At 38.2% G+C, this 15773-nt stretch overlaps 4 protein-coding genes across 6 annotated transcripts; 1 reads left to right on the top strand and 3 right to left on the bottom strand.

Moving 5' to 3' along the window:
* Nucleotides 1-926: 926 nt before the first annotated feature.
* On the top strand, nucleotides 927-4274 carry LOC103343603 (pseudouridine synthase and archaeosine transglycosylase (PUA) domain-containing protein). The gene is given in 9 exon segments (XM_008247259.2): nucleotides 927-1070; nucleotides 1669-1750; nucleotides 1833-1881; nucleotides 1884-1899; nucleotides 2015-2112; nucleotides 2980-3116; nucleotides 3230-3297; nucleotides 3713-3776; nucleotides 3966-4274. Coding segments are annotated over 9 exon segments (543 nt in total). The 5' UTR covers nucleotides 927-1059; the 3' UTR covers nucleotides 3984-4274.
* A 716-nt stretch (nucleotides 4275-4990) lies between these two features.
* LOC103343594 (folate receptor family protein) lies at nucleotides 4991-7214 on the bottom strand. Its single transcript, XM_008247252.2, has 4 exons — nucleotides 7025-7214; nucleotides 5921-6279; nucleotides 5463-5791; nucleotides 4991-5281 (listed from the first exon to the last, which is right to left on the bottom strand). Exons 1-4 carry the CDS (start codon nucleotides 7083-7085, stop codon nucleotides 5164-5166), a joined length of 867 nt encoding a protein of 288 aa, XP_008245474.2. The 5' UTR covers nucleotides 7086-7214; the 3' UTR covers nucleotides 4991-5163.
* A 660-nt stretch (nucleotides 7215-7874) lies between these two features.
* On the bottom strand, nucleotides 7875-9275 carry LOC103344606 (Dormancy/auxin associated family protein). Of its 3 annotated transcripts, none has more exons than XM_089042016.1 (3): nucleotides 9071-9275; nucleotides 8702-8872; nucleotides 7875-8281 (listed from the first exon to the last, which is right to left on the bottom strand). In XM_089042016.1, exons 1-3 carry the CDS (start codon nucleotides 9183-9185, stop codon nucleotides 8127-8129), a joined length of 441 nt encoding a protein of 146 aa, XP_088898142.1. In that variant the 5' UTR covers nucleotides 9186-9275; the 3' UTR covers nucleotides 7875-8126. The 3 variants fall into 3 exon arrangements, with proteins under 3 accessions (XP_088898142.1, XP_088898141.1, XP_008246439.1); XM_089042015.1 differs by having other exon boundaries at nucleotides 7875-8284; nucleotides 8701-8872; XM_008248217.2 differs by having other exon boundaries at nucleotides 7875-8288; nucleotides 9071-9274.
* A 457-nt stretch (nucleotides 9276-9732) lies between these two features.
* LOC107881697 (uncharacterized) lies at nucleotides 9733-11195 on the bottom strand. The gene is made up of 2 exons (XM_016796052.2): nucleotides 11036-11195; nucleotides 9733-10242 (listed from the first exon to the last, which is right to left on the bottom strand). The coding sequence occupies exon 2, from the start codon at nucleotides 10234-10236 to the stop codon at nucleotides 9895-9897; it is 342 nt and encodes a 113-aa protein (XP_016651538.1). The 5' UTR covers nucleotides 10237-10242; nucleotides 11036-11195; the 3' UTR covers nucleotides 9733-9894.
* Nucleotides 11196-15773: the final 4578 nt, after the last annotated feature.

A 15773-nucleotide genomic window follows, 5' to 3' on the forward strand; every position in this document is an offset into this window, starting at 1 on the left:
GGAATTGGAAAGATGCTTGGGCATCAAACTAGGGCTGCTCATTGGATTGTTCCATGACTTATTCAAGCATCTAAATCGCATCAAAGACTTGGGAGGCAATCTTGACATCATTTGCACCACCATATCTTCCGAAAATTTGCCAAACATTATTGCCATTTCTCTCGTGCTCTAATTTATTGTTATTGTTTTTTCTCCTCTTCTACCTGTTTTCTGTTTGTCACTGACGACACGCAGACATCATTGCCAAAACTTAAATATTCCTCTTCTACCTGTATTCCTTATTATTCTCTCACGGCAATCGGCCTTACATATTAAGCACGCAACGCAACTTGTAGGTGTACCGTGTACGTGTTGCAAGTAAGTGGAAGAGGAAGAGAAAAAAGGGGTGCAGTGCAGATGAGTGGAAGAGGAACATTTAAGTTTTGGTCTCTTCTCTCCTTTGAAAACTTCATTGCTGTCTTATTAATGTTTAAGTTTTGGCCTTTTGATATATAGCAATATTTTCAATACATTTTAAGCGTAGTCAGTGAATATGCATACGTGCTTATTTTGACAATTTATATATTAAAGAAATAAATATTTTTTTGGTCATCGAGTTTTACACCAACTTTCAATTTGACCACTAAGAAAAAGTTTAATCAAATTAGTCAATAAGAGGATAACATTTGCATGGCTTAACTAACGGTAAGTCTTTAAATTGTAAGCTCTAAATAATATAATGACAAATTTAGCTAAATTTGTTTTTTAGTTACCAAATTGAAATTTCGTGTAAAATTAAGTGATTAAAAAGGTAATTAGTGAAAGTCACTAGTGCCTGCCACTATGGCCCATTATTTTGAGCCTTACCCAGACCATATTGTTCCTTCCAGGCCAGCCCACTGTGAAAAGGCCGAAAGAGTGGCTCAAGCAGAGTTAACACCGACGCGGGCTATAGAGCGCAGCTGAGCTTAACTGATCCCATACCAGTTTCAGTATTGTTCGACCTTGACACCAGTTTAAAGGGTTTTCTCTGCTTGCTCTTGAAGATCTTAGATTCTCTCTTGCCTCGATTTTTCCAGAATGTTCAAAAAGTAAGCTTTGTGCACGAGCGCGCACACGCATATAAATGTCTTCGTCGATATTGTTGTGTATGTGGGTGTGTATTTCCAAGTAGATGTCTTCTGTTTGTTTACTTTGTTGATATTTGAGACATATGATTCCTGGGTTTGGTTTAGTTCGATGAAAATACAATCAGATTGTTTTAATTTTGTTTTTATTTGGTTTGTTGATTATGTTTTTATGTGGGTTTTGGTTTTCGATTTATGCCTTGAATTTCATTGTATTTTGGTTTGCTGCGAGTATGCGTTTGAATGATGCTGTTACTTCTCTGTGCTTTAAGCAACCGTGAAATGGATGCATATAGTTTCTAAAGCTTCAGCTTTCTCCTCAAAGTTGATTTTTTTTTTGCAGTATATGAGATATTGTTATATAGTGAATCTTGAAAGGTCACTTATTTTGAGGTTAATTATTTGGAGAGGATGGTCAGGGCTCTCATTAATTTGTCTTCTTTGTGCTAGCTGTTTGTAATTGCAAAGTCTTCGATGTTAAGGGAAATATTTTGTTATATGATTGCATATATACATCAGCAAAAACGTTTCTCCATTACCCATAATATGTGTTATGTCGTAGATTTTCCTCTGAAGAGGTGTCTGCACAAAACCAAGTTAAGGCATCTGTTCAGCGCAAAATTCGCCAAAGTATTGCCGATGAGGTAAGAGATTTATAGGGATGTAGCTGATGCTTTTAAATACACTTTAAGTATGTCTTTAACACAAAATTAAATTCAATTGCAGTACCCTGGACTCGAACAAGCATTGGAAGATTTGCTACCAAAGAAATCTCCCTAATTGTGGCTAAATGGTTTGTTGCTCTGTTGCTCCTGCTTCCGTGGTTTTACTTCTAACTCAGGTATTCGATTCATGATGTGTAATCCTGTATATTTAACATCATCCCCCACCTCCTCCACTTTTTGCAGTCAGAACCATCTAAATTTAGTTGTGGTAAACAACGTGCCACTATTTTTCAACATTCGTGATGGACCATATATGCCTACCCTAAGGCTCCTTCATCAATGTAAGAATTTCTTAAGCACCAATATGTCATTTCTCGTTATTATATTTTCTACAAGAATTATTTGTCTATCACTTTATTTGTTGATGGTCATGGCTCTGTACTGTGAAATTAATGCTTCCTTCTTGTATGGTTCTAATGAAATTCTGGTGTGTTGGGAGTAAATGAATGGAAAGCAACTTCTAGTACATTTTAACCTTTTTTCTATATGATAACATTATATACTTAACTGTTCCTTATAGCATAAGAGTTGCTTCTATTTTCTATTTTAGGATTGAATGAAACATTAATGAGAATGTAATGTAATGGTGAATGAAATCACAATGGAAAACCAGCTATTTTGTGGACTTCTTGCTATTATTGGGGGAGTTTGAAATTGAGATGAGTCCTACTCTAGTGGAAAGCCAAGGACAACTCTGTTGATATTTTCATCCTTGGATTTTGGGTGGGGGTTGACAGTCCAGGCAGGTGGAACCATCATACAGCTACTCTAGAAAAGTGAGCTTCAGGCAAGACCTGCAGGTTAAGTGATTCTCATGCTTGGAAGATCCTATTCAACTATGTTCCGGGTACCTTATTAAAAAGGAGAGAATGATTTCAAAACTCACCACAAGTCTTCGTATATGAATTTAGGTAAAAAATTGAAAGGGGGGAAGGGGGGCTGTGAAACTATAATTTATAGTTACAGCTATCTTTGTGCTTTTGTTTTCAATTCTGATCTATGAATCTCTTTGCAATCATTGTTTTTTTTTTTCTTCTTATCAGTGGATTACCTTTTTGTTCTTATAAATAAAGCTATCTTGTTAGTGAACTTTTCCTTCCAAAAAGTTGTATCCAAGAACACTAAGGGTTCCTTTTTGGGTTTAACAGATCCAGATATAATGAAAAAGTTGCAAGTAGATAGGGGTGCCATAAAGTTTGTTCTCGCTGGTGCAAACATAATGTGTCCAGGTCTGACTTCTCCTGGCGGTGCTTTGGATGATACAGTGGCTGCAGAGACTCCTGTGGTATAAGTTTTATTTCCTCTTTTTTAATGATTAGTGTAATGGCAAACTCATGTTAGAACAAAAAATTATGTTGAGATATTATGTTGAGTTGATGTGAAACTGAATACTCTCAGGCAATAATGGCAGAAGGAAAGCAACATGCTCTTGCCATTGGCTTCACAAAAATGTCAGCAAAAGAAATGTAAGTTTTTTTTAAAGTAATATAGTTGCTTCTCATAGCTTAATGCCTGGGGTACCCTTGGAGTATTGAGGACAAGCTATATGCTACGTAGGGCCTAACTTTTCACCGACCTCAGAACATAAAGCTTGCAAATTAAAAAAAATTAAAGAAATTCATAAATGTTTCATTGTTGGCTTCAGTGCGATGAATGGTCAATATAGCACAGATGCAAACCTTAGGGGAAGGTTTATTGGTGCTCATATTGTAGTCCATGCCATGTCTGTTGGGAGCTGTTATAAGTTCCTTCCCTTCTTCTTTGTAAACTTGGGTGGTAGAAGTTTATACTATGGTGAAGTTATAATTGTATCAAAGCCAGCTTAGTTATCAGTTGCTGATTGCGTTATTTAAGTTGTTGAGTCCTCTGCTTGGCTTGCAGAAGAGATATCAACAAGGGAATTGGAGTTGACAACATGCATTATCTTAATGATGGTCTTTGGAAGGTATGTCATTGTAAAATGTTTACTTTGTCTATAGCCATCACCAATTATCTTCTTTATTAGCACGAAATGCTCTGATAAAGATTGCTGCTTCGCCGACGCATTGTCATGCCAAAGCATTTCTTATAACTTTTGGGTGTCCTTCCTACAATGTTTTGTGGGCGTTCTTCAATCTTTCGCCTTGTTTTGCAGATGGAACATCTAGATTGAGGATATTGAAGACTAACTGTGATAACATCAAGAAGAAATGAAGAATTTATATTATGGTTTCGTCAATGTGGTGTGGATTTTCCTGTCTTAAAAGAGTCATATGTATACCCCATCTTTATTTACTTGTTTTGCCCTTGTATGTGGAGTGATCATCTTTAACAAACAGTTCATCCTTTAATCGAATTCATGGTAAGATGGTCATAACCATTTTGTTATACAGTTAAAAGGTATTTTTCGTGTGTAATGTAAGATGGTGAATTCTCAACTCTCAAGTGGCTGTTCTTAAGCAAATCCATATCGAGCCTGTGTTCATCAAGTCTCATCCGATCAGCTTTTAAACTGATTTCTTGAGGGCGCTTTTTCCAAATGACTTCATTTTTATCCTATCAGTGTAATTCCAGGCAGCACGCGGATTAGAGCCATGGGAATAGCTCCGCCTCACCATTTCAAATACTGATTCAAAATATTTCGTATACAATTTCAGTCGCATTGTTTATAAACAAATAGTTTTATTCAATATCACAACATTACCAAAATCTTGCGTACTTTTCTACCCTAACAATAGCCAAAAGCTAGCAATACATGATTTGTAGGGACAAGAAGACGCCTCATGTAGGAGACATTTGATGTCATCCTAAAGCCAATTGTCTTGAAATCCTTTTATCAAGCTTAAAAACAAGATGAGTAGACAACGAGGAACCATACATAGGAGAAAGTGAAGAATTATATATCTTTGTTCTCAAGCTTGTTGCACACCCTCCCCTTCTCCTCCCTCTTTACTGAAACAACTATTCGCACAAATAAAATCTTGAAACTTCTTGAAACTGGCCATGATGATGATTATGGAGATATTTGACCGTCCGTTGGTACGCAGATTATAGGAGAGTATATGTCCATCTCCGGCGATGCCTGCGAATGACTCTTGAATATGGGCCGACTATGATCTATGATTTTCTATGAGGCAAAAGTAGTTGCATGCTTATTGCTAATAGAAAAGCCTAAAAAACTTGAATAAAGTACTCGAAAATTTTGAACAAATACTACTCGACTAATACACCATTCACTTTTCATACAATAACCAAAGAACAAAAGGCATAAACTTTTGATAACAATATATTGATACACCATCTGTAAGCTGTCATAACTAAATACTTTCCCGTACAAGAGAGAAATTCATCTTTTACTTACTTTTCCTATTTCCTGGACTACTAGGAGATTTCTGGCTCATCTTGGCTTCAAGTTTCTTATAGTGTTTTAAAGCAGCTAGCTTGTGGCGCTGGTGACGGCTTTTCCTTTTGCTGCATAGACGATAGACGTGAACAAATGGAATATCAATAGCCAAGAAAAGGAAAAACAAAACCAAAACAAAACAAAAACCGATCCACCCCTACACTAACAACGCCTAACAATGGTAATCCCCATCAAAATTTAGAGTTGTATTACTAGCACTATAAAAGAGGCAGTAGGAGGGTGCCAAACCTTACAAACAACAGGCCTGCTGTAAGAACCAATCCTCCCACAGCCCAAGAAACTCTTTCACTAAATGGCATTTCCCTCCACCTCTGCTGGAACTCCTCTAGTAGCCTCAAGCTCTCAACTTTCTGGGGCACCTCAGACTGTGAAACCTTCCATGAATCAGAAATCAAATCAAGACTGGCTTTACCACCATAGCAAAATGCTTCTCCCTTCCTCACAGTTATATCATCTTTAACGGCAAACCCTGCAGCATGGCAGAACTCCGTGCCATTAACGATCCATTCAGAGGCCCTACCACAAACATAATCATTTACTCCACATGGTGCTAGAACCTGGCAGAAAATACTTGATCAGAAAAAATAATTCCCTAATGCATCTGGAAGGAGATAATTGTAATCACCTATTCCTTCATTACAACAGATTATAATGGATTTGGCTATGTTTAGTAGTCACCTGCATACCTGTGTTATTGCATCAGTAGAGTAGTACGCCTCGGCACAAGCCTTAAAGACCCTGTCACAGAAAGAGGCACATATAACTGGAGGTCCTGGCTGCACGCCAATGCGGGGATCGCAGATGGAACATTCCAGTAATTCCCATAATTGCAAGCACTCTGGGTTAGCTTCGCCTGTTGAAGCCAACTTCCTAACGGATACCAGTGCAGGATGTGTCTGGGATACATCACAGCAAGTTTTTTTGCGGAACACCCTGCAAAGGGTCAGATCTTTGGGTCCCTTGTTCACCCGTCTTGGAGGCTTTCCCTCAGAAGAGAATGGCGGGAAACGACCACCTTGGGAAGTGCATACTTTGTCAGGTTTACCTGCATTAAAACAGATTTAGATAAAACTTAATAAATAGTTCCATATAATTATTAATGAAAAAGAAAAACTTGAAGGAAGAGTAACAAATTAGTCTAATTTCTAGGCCAGCATTACATTTTTTTAAATGAGCAATTTAAGCATACACCTGTAAGATGTGATGAGGCAGTGAAGGCAGACCAAAGATCACCTTGTGTAAGTTTCAAACACAAGCATGCCCTTCAAGACTTGTGAAACCCAAAGATAATTTGCATAGAGGCCTAGCTTTAATTTGATTCTAGCATATTTCAGCTTCCCACAAGCTGTGTCAGAAGCATTGGCCATGCCAGAATGACCTTTCATATGAAAAGTTATATGCTTTGACAGTTGACACTAAGCTAGTGTGAGAAAAAATGAAACTATTTCATGTTGCAGTAGTCAAGTTTAGCCACAGGTGTCCATGTTAAAGCCATCGATACAAAAAGACTGCTTCCCCAAGCAGTAATATAGTGATGTTTGCATGTGCTAGACTAAAGTATCCCCAATCAATGCAAAAGAAGGGAGCTTTCAAGATTGAGACGACAAATAGAAATTCATGATGTCGTTCATTTTCATCTAAAGCTGGACTAGTATGAATAAAAATGTTCTGTGCATAATTTCAGCAAAGAGGTTCGCTATCATCAACAAAATCAACAATTATGAGTGAGCAAACTGCAAATCTGATAGGAGACTGAAAAACCCAAATAAGAAAGCGAAATTTATATTTACCGGAGGAGAAAGGGACCAGTGAATTGATAAGCAGCAGCAAAATCAGATACGCATGACCCATTTTTCGTCAATCCGTGGTGGTGGTTTGCATTATTGAGCTGCTTAAAGACTCAGAATCAGAGAATGGAAGACTTTGTTCTGTTCCATCTTGACGAAGCTGAGGCAAAGAAAAACCGACTCGCAGAGAAGAGAACGGTGGCTGTGGGTACCCCATAACCCGATTATGAAAGGTCCGTGGTGTTGGACAAATTGAGCCCAAAGGAAGAGTTGGGTCCATGTTGCCCCAAAAATCTGAACAGAATTCAGGCCCATATTAATCAGGCTTTACTTTTGGGGAGTCATTTTATTACGAGCACATTATCTGAGGTATTTAGATGAAGTTCAATCTCATAACTGTTAGATCAAATTAACCAATTTATTCGACGATTAAGAAATAAGACTTCATCGCACCCGTCACTATTGAATATTCTTATACTTATTTGGATGGGTTGATAGTTGGCATGATGCTCATGTTTTTGGCCCTTAACCTTTTGTAATTTTTCATTTATTTGCATGGGTTGACAGTTGGCAGATGCTCATGTTTTTTGCCCATAACCTTTTGTAATTTTTCATTTTTTCAAAAGACAACAGTAGTTGATCTGAAACTAGAGTTTTCATTGAATCAGTGGATTCTTAAAATATAATTATATTTTGTTTCAAGTATCAGTGGTAGAACCAACATGAATATTCAGCTTGGCTTGGCATCATGTATCATTCATGAGCTTCAATTTTCTCTCTACAAAAACTAAGACGAGCAATTTTTCAGGCACCAAATTATGCACCACATTGTATAATAATACAACACCCATGCTGCCAAGAAAAGTAAATACTTTTTATTCATTCAGATGCCAAAGAAGACGACTTGCAAGAGAACAAACACTATGTACACATACATGATACATATAGCAGATTAGATTAGCAACTCCATCCGCATTTCTCACATCTTACATACAAAACTACTCTCTCCCCTTCCTCCCTCTCTCTCTCTACATATATATATCACATACAATACATATATATATAGCTTGAAAACAAACACCACACCACCCAGCAACACCCAAACTTAGCAAAGAAAGGGCTTAATTATATCACTACATGTCGTCCTTCGGTCACACGTCGAAAGGAGACCGGGGGCTGCTCCTTGCTCCTCCTCCACCAACCTGGCTTGCCTTCTCGTATGCATCCGATGCCGACCTCCTCCTGAATCTTCCCATGCTGCTGCCACCTTATCATCAACATTCAAAACAAAACATCATCAACAACAAACACTCAACCCTTGACCTGCTTTAGTTTATTCTTCACCTATTTAATTATTAGTGGGGGACAATAATATCTACTTAATATATCATCGTTAGGTAAGATTCCATACCACTCTTGTTAATCACGAATCAATAAGGACACAAACGTCATTTCACAACCAAACAGATACTACTCCTTCATATCATATCTGTATGTATCTAGACAGAAATCTGACTAGAAAATTGAAATTTGGCCCAACCACATTATTTTAAATTACGAACGTGCCCCTTGTCTCACTACATCCGGTAAGTATCAAGGCAGGCTCCACCATTTGTGGAGACTTGGCCCCACCATGGTATACAGTGAGCCAGGGGTACATCTGACATTCCAGATGCTTACCAGAAAACGGAGACACCGGAGGCGTAGACCCAGCTGGCGAAATCGGAGGCGATCCGCTGTTACCGCTCCCATATCCTGGGGGTTTCACTATCATAATACTCCGTGTAACTCTCGTCGCCTCCTCTGTCGAATCCTCACCGTACGATCCCACGTTCCCTCCATCCGACGAGCCTAATTCAAACAAAATCAAAGCAAATTAATATAAGCCGCGCGATCTAAACATTCTAATGCTTGAACTTCAATTTGGCCGGTCTGATTTTATTTTCAGTTTCATTTAAATATAAGATTTGCAAAGTCAGCCTTGAGTATATGTTTATGGCGTGTGCTAACATGCGCCGCAAGCTTAGGATAAGCAGAAAATGGACGCACCGTTGGCGGAGCTGGATCGGAAACTGAAGGTTTTGTGCTTGCGGAGCTTGCCAAGACCGATATCGGGCCGAGGCCCGGCGACGGTGTCGTCCCAGAGCTGGTCAAGTAGGCCCATGTTATATGTCGTGCGCGGGCAGACACTGGATGATAGCAAAACTGGCGTAACTTAACGATTGCAGTGGGATTGGACTAAGAGGGAGTGAACGGGGGGAGTTTGGGAGGTTATTTAACGACCATGAGGGCGTTAAAGATCGAACAGGTATGCTGGATCGAGACTGATCTGGAACGTTCGTCGGATCCAGAGTGAGGATGGTGACTTGGCAGGTGGATCGAGGAGCACGTAATTGGCGATAAGATCGAAGTGACAGGCGGACCCCAGGAGATGGGAGATTAAAGGCGGCGATAACACGAGGAGTGAACGAAAAGTCATTGGTCCAGGCACAGAAACTACCAGAATGCCCTCAACTTTATCCAAACTGAAATGAAATGGGCTTTTGTTTTGGACAAAATTACAAAGTTTTGGGTAATTGGATTTGGGCCTACCTTGTGCTTCAAATGGGTTGTGTTTCCCATTTTGGGCTGGCCTTCTTCTACGAATTTCCAATTATAAGTCAATTTTTTGACCACATTTTACAAAGTGCATTCACATGAACAATAACACATTCAAATCAAAACCAAAATCAGGTTACTAGAAGTCTCCATCGCATCAACAATCAGAATTTTCAATGGTGTTCGTGATCACAATAGCATAACACAATAGAAAAACTTCAACTGAATTGATACTCGAACCCGAGTAATTGTTCATCGTTGTCTCGCAGTCGAAATCAGAGGAGTTTGACACCTGCTTCCACCACACTGTCAACGACAGCTTTAACCTTACCATGATATTTCTGTTCTCTCTTCAACTGGACGGATACAGCAGGGATGTTCTTGAGCAGGAGGCGCTCCCCCAATATCTTCCCTATCTTTCCAGCAGCAGCAACGTCCCGGCGTATCTCCATGCTTTCTCTCAAGGCCTTTTCCTGGGAGCTTGCAGAAGAAGCCACTGTGGCGGTTGGTGTGTGGATTACTTGCGCAGTTACGTATTTGTTTGTAAAGTGCATTTTCAGAACATAAGGCTTTAGATACTTTGTAATACGCGGTGGCCTGACCGGAGGAATGCCCATTTCTGTCTGCAAATAAGTCACAAGTTCAACCATAAAAATCAACAGGAAAGTTTAATATCCAGGACGCTAGAAAAATCGAACACAAGGAAACACACTAGAATTATCTAGACTTAGACAAGTGGTACAAGAAGAAAAATGAAGCAATAATGCATTTTTACCAACATATAGAACTGCCATGATGCAGGAATATATGAAAACCAAAGCTACTACATGAGGCAGCAATGCAATGGAATTCCTCAGTTTACAATGGCATATGATTCTATCAAATAAACCAGAGCTCGGGACAAAAAAAAAGTTGTATATCAGTTAGGAAATATATACTCTCTATGCCTCTATGGTACCTACACAAAGTATTAATCACTTTTAAGAATTTTAACCCCGATCACTGTAAATGATCAAACACACTCTGTGGCATGTATCAGACCAAATTAATAGGCATATCTCTAGAGAACAGTTATAATTAATTTCCCAGTATTTGTTTCTGTTGGTTTTTCATTCGCAACCTCTATCAAACAATTGGTGTGCAACTTCTTAAGCTCAAAACCTACACCATATTCTATCTATGATCATGATATGGGTTCTTCCTAATAAGCACATAGAACCCAAAAAACTTTAACTTTTACATTCATGCATCTCTGTTTGGTTCCCAGGAAAACACAAGACTAGAAGAAAAAATAAATGTGATTGAAGTTCAACCAAAAAACTAAAAATTTGCCTGCTTAATTTCTCAAAGTAACAAAGAAAACGATATTTAAATTTCGCAAAAAGGATAAAAAAATTGAAGTTGAAAACGGCGTACCGAATGGGATATCTCGCAGAGAAAGCTTGAAGTGTTGGATTCAGAACTCAAAGAAGGGCTCAAAGTTCAGAGCTTCAAAAATGGTTTCATTGGCCACAACGAAATGGCAGATGTTCCTTTTTCTTTTCCCTTCTCTTTTCCGAAGGGTAGAGAAATGGGTCATTTTTGTTGGGCTTACAAATACAACTTTTATACAAGCCCGCATTATGTTTGGGCCTTTTGTTTATTCTACTAGTCCAAGCCTAAGTCTAAAGAACATTTTGTGACATTTTATTCAAAAATTATATTTTGAGATAAGATATTTGTAATTCAAGTGACTAAGGCGTTTATTTTTGGGAGACACTTGTAGCTCAAGTAATTAAGAATATTCATCTATGGAGTCGATGTTCTAGTTAGATTCCTTGTCCTCTAATATCGACTGTATATAAAATCCATCTCAGGAGCCGAGGAATAAATCTATCTTTTTAGAAATTTGATCTTGGAACCTAGTCGAATGAACTTTTTGGCTAGTTATTGTGCTAGACTTCAAGCAAACATGAGCATGAAAGAAACATTTTCATCACACAAAGGAAACCCACAATTTGAAATTGGTAAAGGGCTAGTTAAATTTGTGTACCAATGACAAAATGGGGTAAACATAACAGAACCCACAAGTGAACCAAGCTGGTTTGACAAATTCAAGAAGTGAGTGATTGTCACAAATACCACCATTGAAGAGACCTTGGTGATTTGCAGAAGGTATCAGAGAGAAGAGACATAGGTCAGAATAAATAAAAATCCACCATAAACTATGGGGGGTGCAGTTTGAAGATAGAAAAATAGGTACACTACCAAAGATAGGGAATCATATCCACCTAGGGACTAACCCTTGCCCTCTCAAAACCCAACACAACAATATTTTTTTTACACAGACCCATCTCACCCTCCTTCCCTTCCCCTTTAATCAATCAAACACTTTAACAAAATTGCCTCCAACACGCAACCTCTTCTCAGCAACAACAGGTAATGTCATCTTGTCCACCCACTCACTATTCTGCTTCTGTTTTCACCTCCCCCCATCTTCTCTCTCTTCATTCTTCACCACCACCGTCATCATTTCTTGGTCATAAAGGTCATTATCCTTTTCATCTTTTGCGGGGAAGATTATCCGCAAACATCCCAATTAAGCAAATGAACAGAAATCCATTTATAAATGCTGGCAATGTCTACATTTTCTGGTTATAGACTTGGATGTTTGGAATTAAGATCATTATCAGAAATTAACCATCAGTCTGTCACCCAAATCTGAAATCATGACACGAGATTTTGGAGAAATATCCAGTGCAAATTACACGTTGGGGAGAGGTAAATTGGCGGCAGGATAGTACCTCACAAAGTGACGTTTTTTATTATCTGAAAATATCTCACAACATGACCAGTACTTAATCAAACAGATGAGATGATCACTGAGCCAATGTCATACACGGGGTCAAATCTATTGCCATGCCAATGCCATCATTTCTGCTCATACAAACAGAACCACTTTCTTCTGATCGTGTTTGTGCACCACTCGATCGAAAATCAAATTATAAAGTATGGTTCACTTTTTTCAAACAGAGAGGGCACTGTTTCAACAAAATATATGCATTAAAGACCCCGCATTGCATTTTTTTAATAGGTCATGATTAAACAATTGAATTGGGTTTTTAACGTTGAAAACTTTCAAGTCCTCAATTGCTTTTGCTTCTGATTTCAAATGAGGTCTTTAAAGAATGGACACTTCAAGACTCAAAGTCTTTACTCTGTTTCTCATTGAGTCTTTCTCTCTCCTAGAAAAAGTTGTATATAAATGCATGGCCTCCCTCACCATTTTGATTCACACCTTTGGTTGAAACATAACCTAATGGTTCAAGAAGATGGGAGGAGTATGGTGGCTTAACTTAGCCCATGATGCATCATGCATGGGTGAGTAGCTCTTGTTGGAGAAGCAGGGCACGTGCAAGTTCTAGCTCAAATGCTTCTGCATGGGAGCTTAAGCTAAGCTTAGAGCAAAACTTTGCACGTGCTCCCCTTCTCCAACACAAGTTTCTCACCTCTTTCTTTGTAGCCCTGTTTGCCGAACAAGCCATGTGAATTCTAAAAAGGATGGTAAGCTCCAATTTTCCTCTGGCTATCTTCTTTTTTGTCTTAGTTTTCTACTATTACACATGCCATTTGTTTTCTTAAATCTGTTTCTTTGAAATATCCTTGCTCTGCTCTGACTCTGACTCTGTTTTAGTTTTTTAAGATCTCTCTCTCTCTCTCTCTCTCTCTCTCTCTCTCTCTCTCGGAATGAGAATGTCAAAATATGAGGCTGCCCCATGAATCATGATCACAAAGACACGGAAGTCTGCCAGCATGAATGTGTCTCAAGTATATTATGGACTTTTTGTGTGGTCCTTCAATCTATATGTTGGCTAGTACAACTGGCGTTTTTATTGAACAAGATTGTAATGTAACTGGATGACGGTATGGATATACATGTGAGATGACCAAGAACCAACAATTCTATCAATACCAGACATTTTTCTGTATTTTGACTTGTTGACATGATTTTTTGGCACTCAAATCTTCTACTCAACCTTGCAACCGGAGATAAACATAGTTCTTTTCTTGCTAAGCATAAACTTGGAAATTAAAATTGAATGGATTAAACTTCTTGGTTTCATTTTGGCCCGAGGTTCAAATCGATGTAAATAAGATGTAGAAAGCACAGCTTCAGTTCAGAGCCGGAAAAAGTAAAAGCAATATGGTACATGATGACCATGCATGCTCAAAAGGGTGGCAATTGAGTAGGTGCTATAAAGTTGTGAACCAAAAAAATAGGGTAGGTTCTGTAAGACCTTCAAAACTTGTTAACTTGGGCAATCAAATATGCATGAATTTGGAGTTATTTTTCCACCATAGTTGTGAAAAAAGCAAATTAATTTAGTCCCATTATATCCTTTGGATCTAACCCATTGAAGAAGTGACTGACAGTTTTGACTCTTTGACCAACTATACTTAATTATGCAAATGGTATTTGACCTTCCATTTCCTTCTCTCTCTCTCTCTCTCTGTAGTTAATTGGTGCAAGCAATGGTATGGGTTAAGCGCATTGAGGCAGGCTGAAGCAAAAACACACACGTTTGAGACTGACCAGTTTCAGTTTGACAGAAAGATGGCGTAAGGTTATACAAATTTGGCAGTCAAAAAGAAGGGATTCTAAACAAGGGGTACTTGCACTTTGCCTTATAAAGTGGGGGATTCTGCCATTTCCCCCTCTTTTTTTATTTAGTCTTGTGGGAAGCAAGTTTGGTTTGGATAGGGCTTTGGAGTGTTGGAAATTGAAGTGAGAGGGAGGGGGGGACAAACAAAGAGAGATATGCAGTGCTGCTGCTGCCTGCCATATTCATAAAACCTTAAATTGCAAGCAATGCTTTGAACGCAGAGAGAGAGAGAGAGAGAGAGAGAGAGAGAGAGATGAGAGAGAGGAGGAATATGTCATAGGTGGGAGTGTTTGGACACGCAATGCACAAGTATCAAGGCTTGGAAAAGCAATACAATCATTATTTCACATGCCTGGTTATTTATGCTTGGTTGGTTGTTTGGTCTTCAATCAACCTACATGTCATGCTGAATAAGCAAACCAATCTTTTGCTTTTTTCTTCTTTTGAATTTGGGGTCAGAGTCTCCAATCTTCTTCACTGTGCCATACCATTCTTAGAAAGCTCATCATCCATTGGAGAACTATTTCCTAGCATGCTCATATTGAAGAGGGTAAAATACAATAGGTAGTAAGTACAATGAGTGCATCCAATTTCAGTCTCAATTCAACCAATTCATCTATTAAAGAAACGTCACAAAGATTATTGTACAGGAAAGCTGTTTTGGGTCGCAGTGATTTTGCCCATTTTTATTCTTAATGTTTTATTATTGTTTTATGTAAGACAAGATAAGAGTTGACTAAAGTAGAGAAACTTTGTGTAAAGAGTGATAAGTGCATTATTTTCTATATTTTCATACCTTTTATATTTGGTTTTTGTATTGGAAGTTAATTAAAAAGAGTATTATTACCTTACTTTTCTTATTTTCAGTTATTCTACACTCTTGTAAGGATTTCAACTGAAAATCAACTTTTCAAATGAATTTTAGCGCAAAGCCAATTGGAGAAGAAAGATAAAGACATTGAAGATTATTGTGTCAAAGTTTCATAATTTTCCACCAAACCAAATGCTCCAGACTGACAAGTCAAGACAACCTAAGTTGAAATTCCGTCAGAACTGCACTGCTGTGGAAGATTGAAGATTTGAAGACTTTTCCGATTTTTCCTAGTCACATGTGATATGTGCTTAGAAAGCTTAGAAATCAAGCTACATTTTTCATATTTATATTAATTTTTCACCATGAGTATTTGTTACTGTTCTTAATATAACTATAAAAATTAAGTATTCATGGTTAGGCTACATTGTAGCCCTAGTAAGGGAAATTAGTTCATGACAAAAGAAAGGCTAAACAAAAAAATTGTTGTCATACAACTGATTTGGCAGATGGATTTTATCTCTAGATTCTCCACAGCAACACCTTTGTAAGCTCCAAAAGCACTACTACAGCAACTCTTGGCTCTCTCTCTAATATATTTGTTGGTGTCTTGAAATATGGTGAAAAAGTATATGGTGTGTGGTTCTTAGAGGAGCTTAGGGTAACCTTATATAGTGTAAAACAACTAAACCTTACTCTA

Source organism: Prunus mume, linkage group LG1, assembly GCF_029339155.1.
Source record: "Prunus mume cultivar Tortuosa linkage group LG1, ASM2933915v1, whole genome shotgun sequence".
Classification (NCBI taxonomy): domain Eukaryota; kingdom Viridiplantae; phylum Streptophyta; class Magnoliopsida; order Rosales; family Rosaceae; genus Prunus; species Prunus mume.

What these genes read in the sequence shown, in the direction of transcription:
- LOC107881697 (XM_016796052.2), bottom strand. Translation starts at nt 10,236, where the DNA reads ATGGGCATTCCTCCGGTCAGGCCACCGCGTATTACAAAGTATCTAAAG.
- LOC103344606 (XM_089042016.1), bottom strand. Translation starts at nt 9,185, where the DNA reads ATGGGCCTACTTGACCAGCTCTGGGACGACACCGTCGCCGGGCCTCGG. An exon ending in CCGATCCAGCTCCGCCAACG is followed by an intron (nt 8,873 to 9,070) that starts GTGCGTCCATTT and finishes TGTTTGAATTAG; the next exon opens with GCTCGTCGGATGGAGGGAAC. An exon ending in TCCGGTGTCTCCGTTTTCTG is followed by an intron (nt 8,282 to 8,701) that starts GTAAGCATCTGG and finishes ATAAGGTGGCAG; the next exon opens with CAGCATGGGAAGATTCAGGA.
- LOC103343594 (XM_008247252.2), bottom strand. Translation starts at nt 7,085, where the DNA reads ATGGGTCATGCGTATCTGATTTTGCTGCTGCTTATCAATTCACTGGTC. An exon ending in ACTGGTCCCTTTCTCCTCCG is followed by an intron (nt 6,280 to 7,024) that starts GTAAATATAAAT and finishes GTTTTAATGCAG; the next exon opens with GTAAACCTGACAAAGTATGC. An exon ending in CTACTGATGCAATAACACAG is followed by an intron (nt 5,792 to 5,920) that starts GTATGCAGGTGA and finishes ATTTTCTGCCAG; the next exon opens with GTTCTAGCACCATGTGGAGT.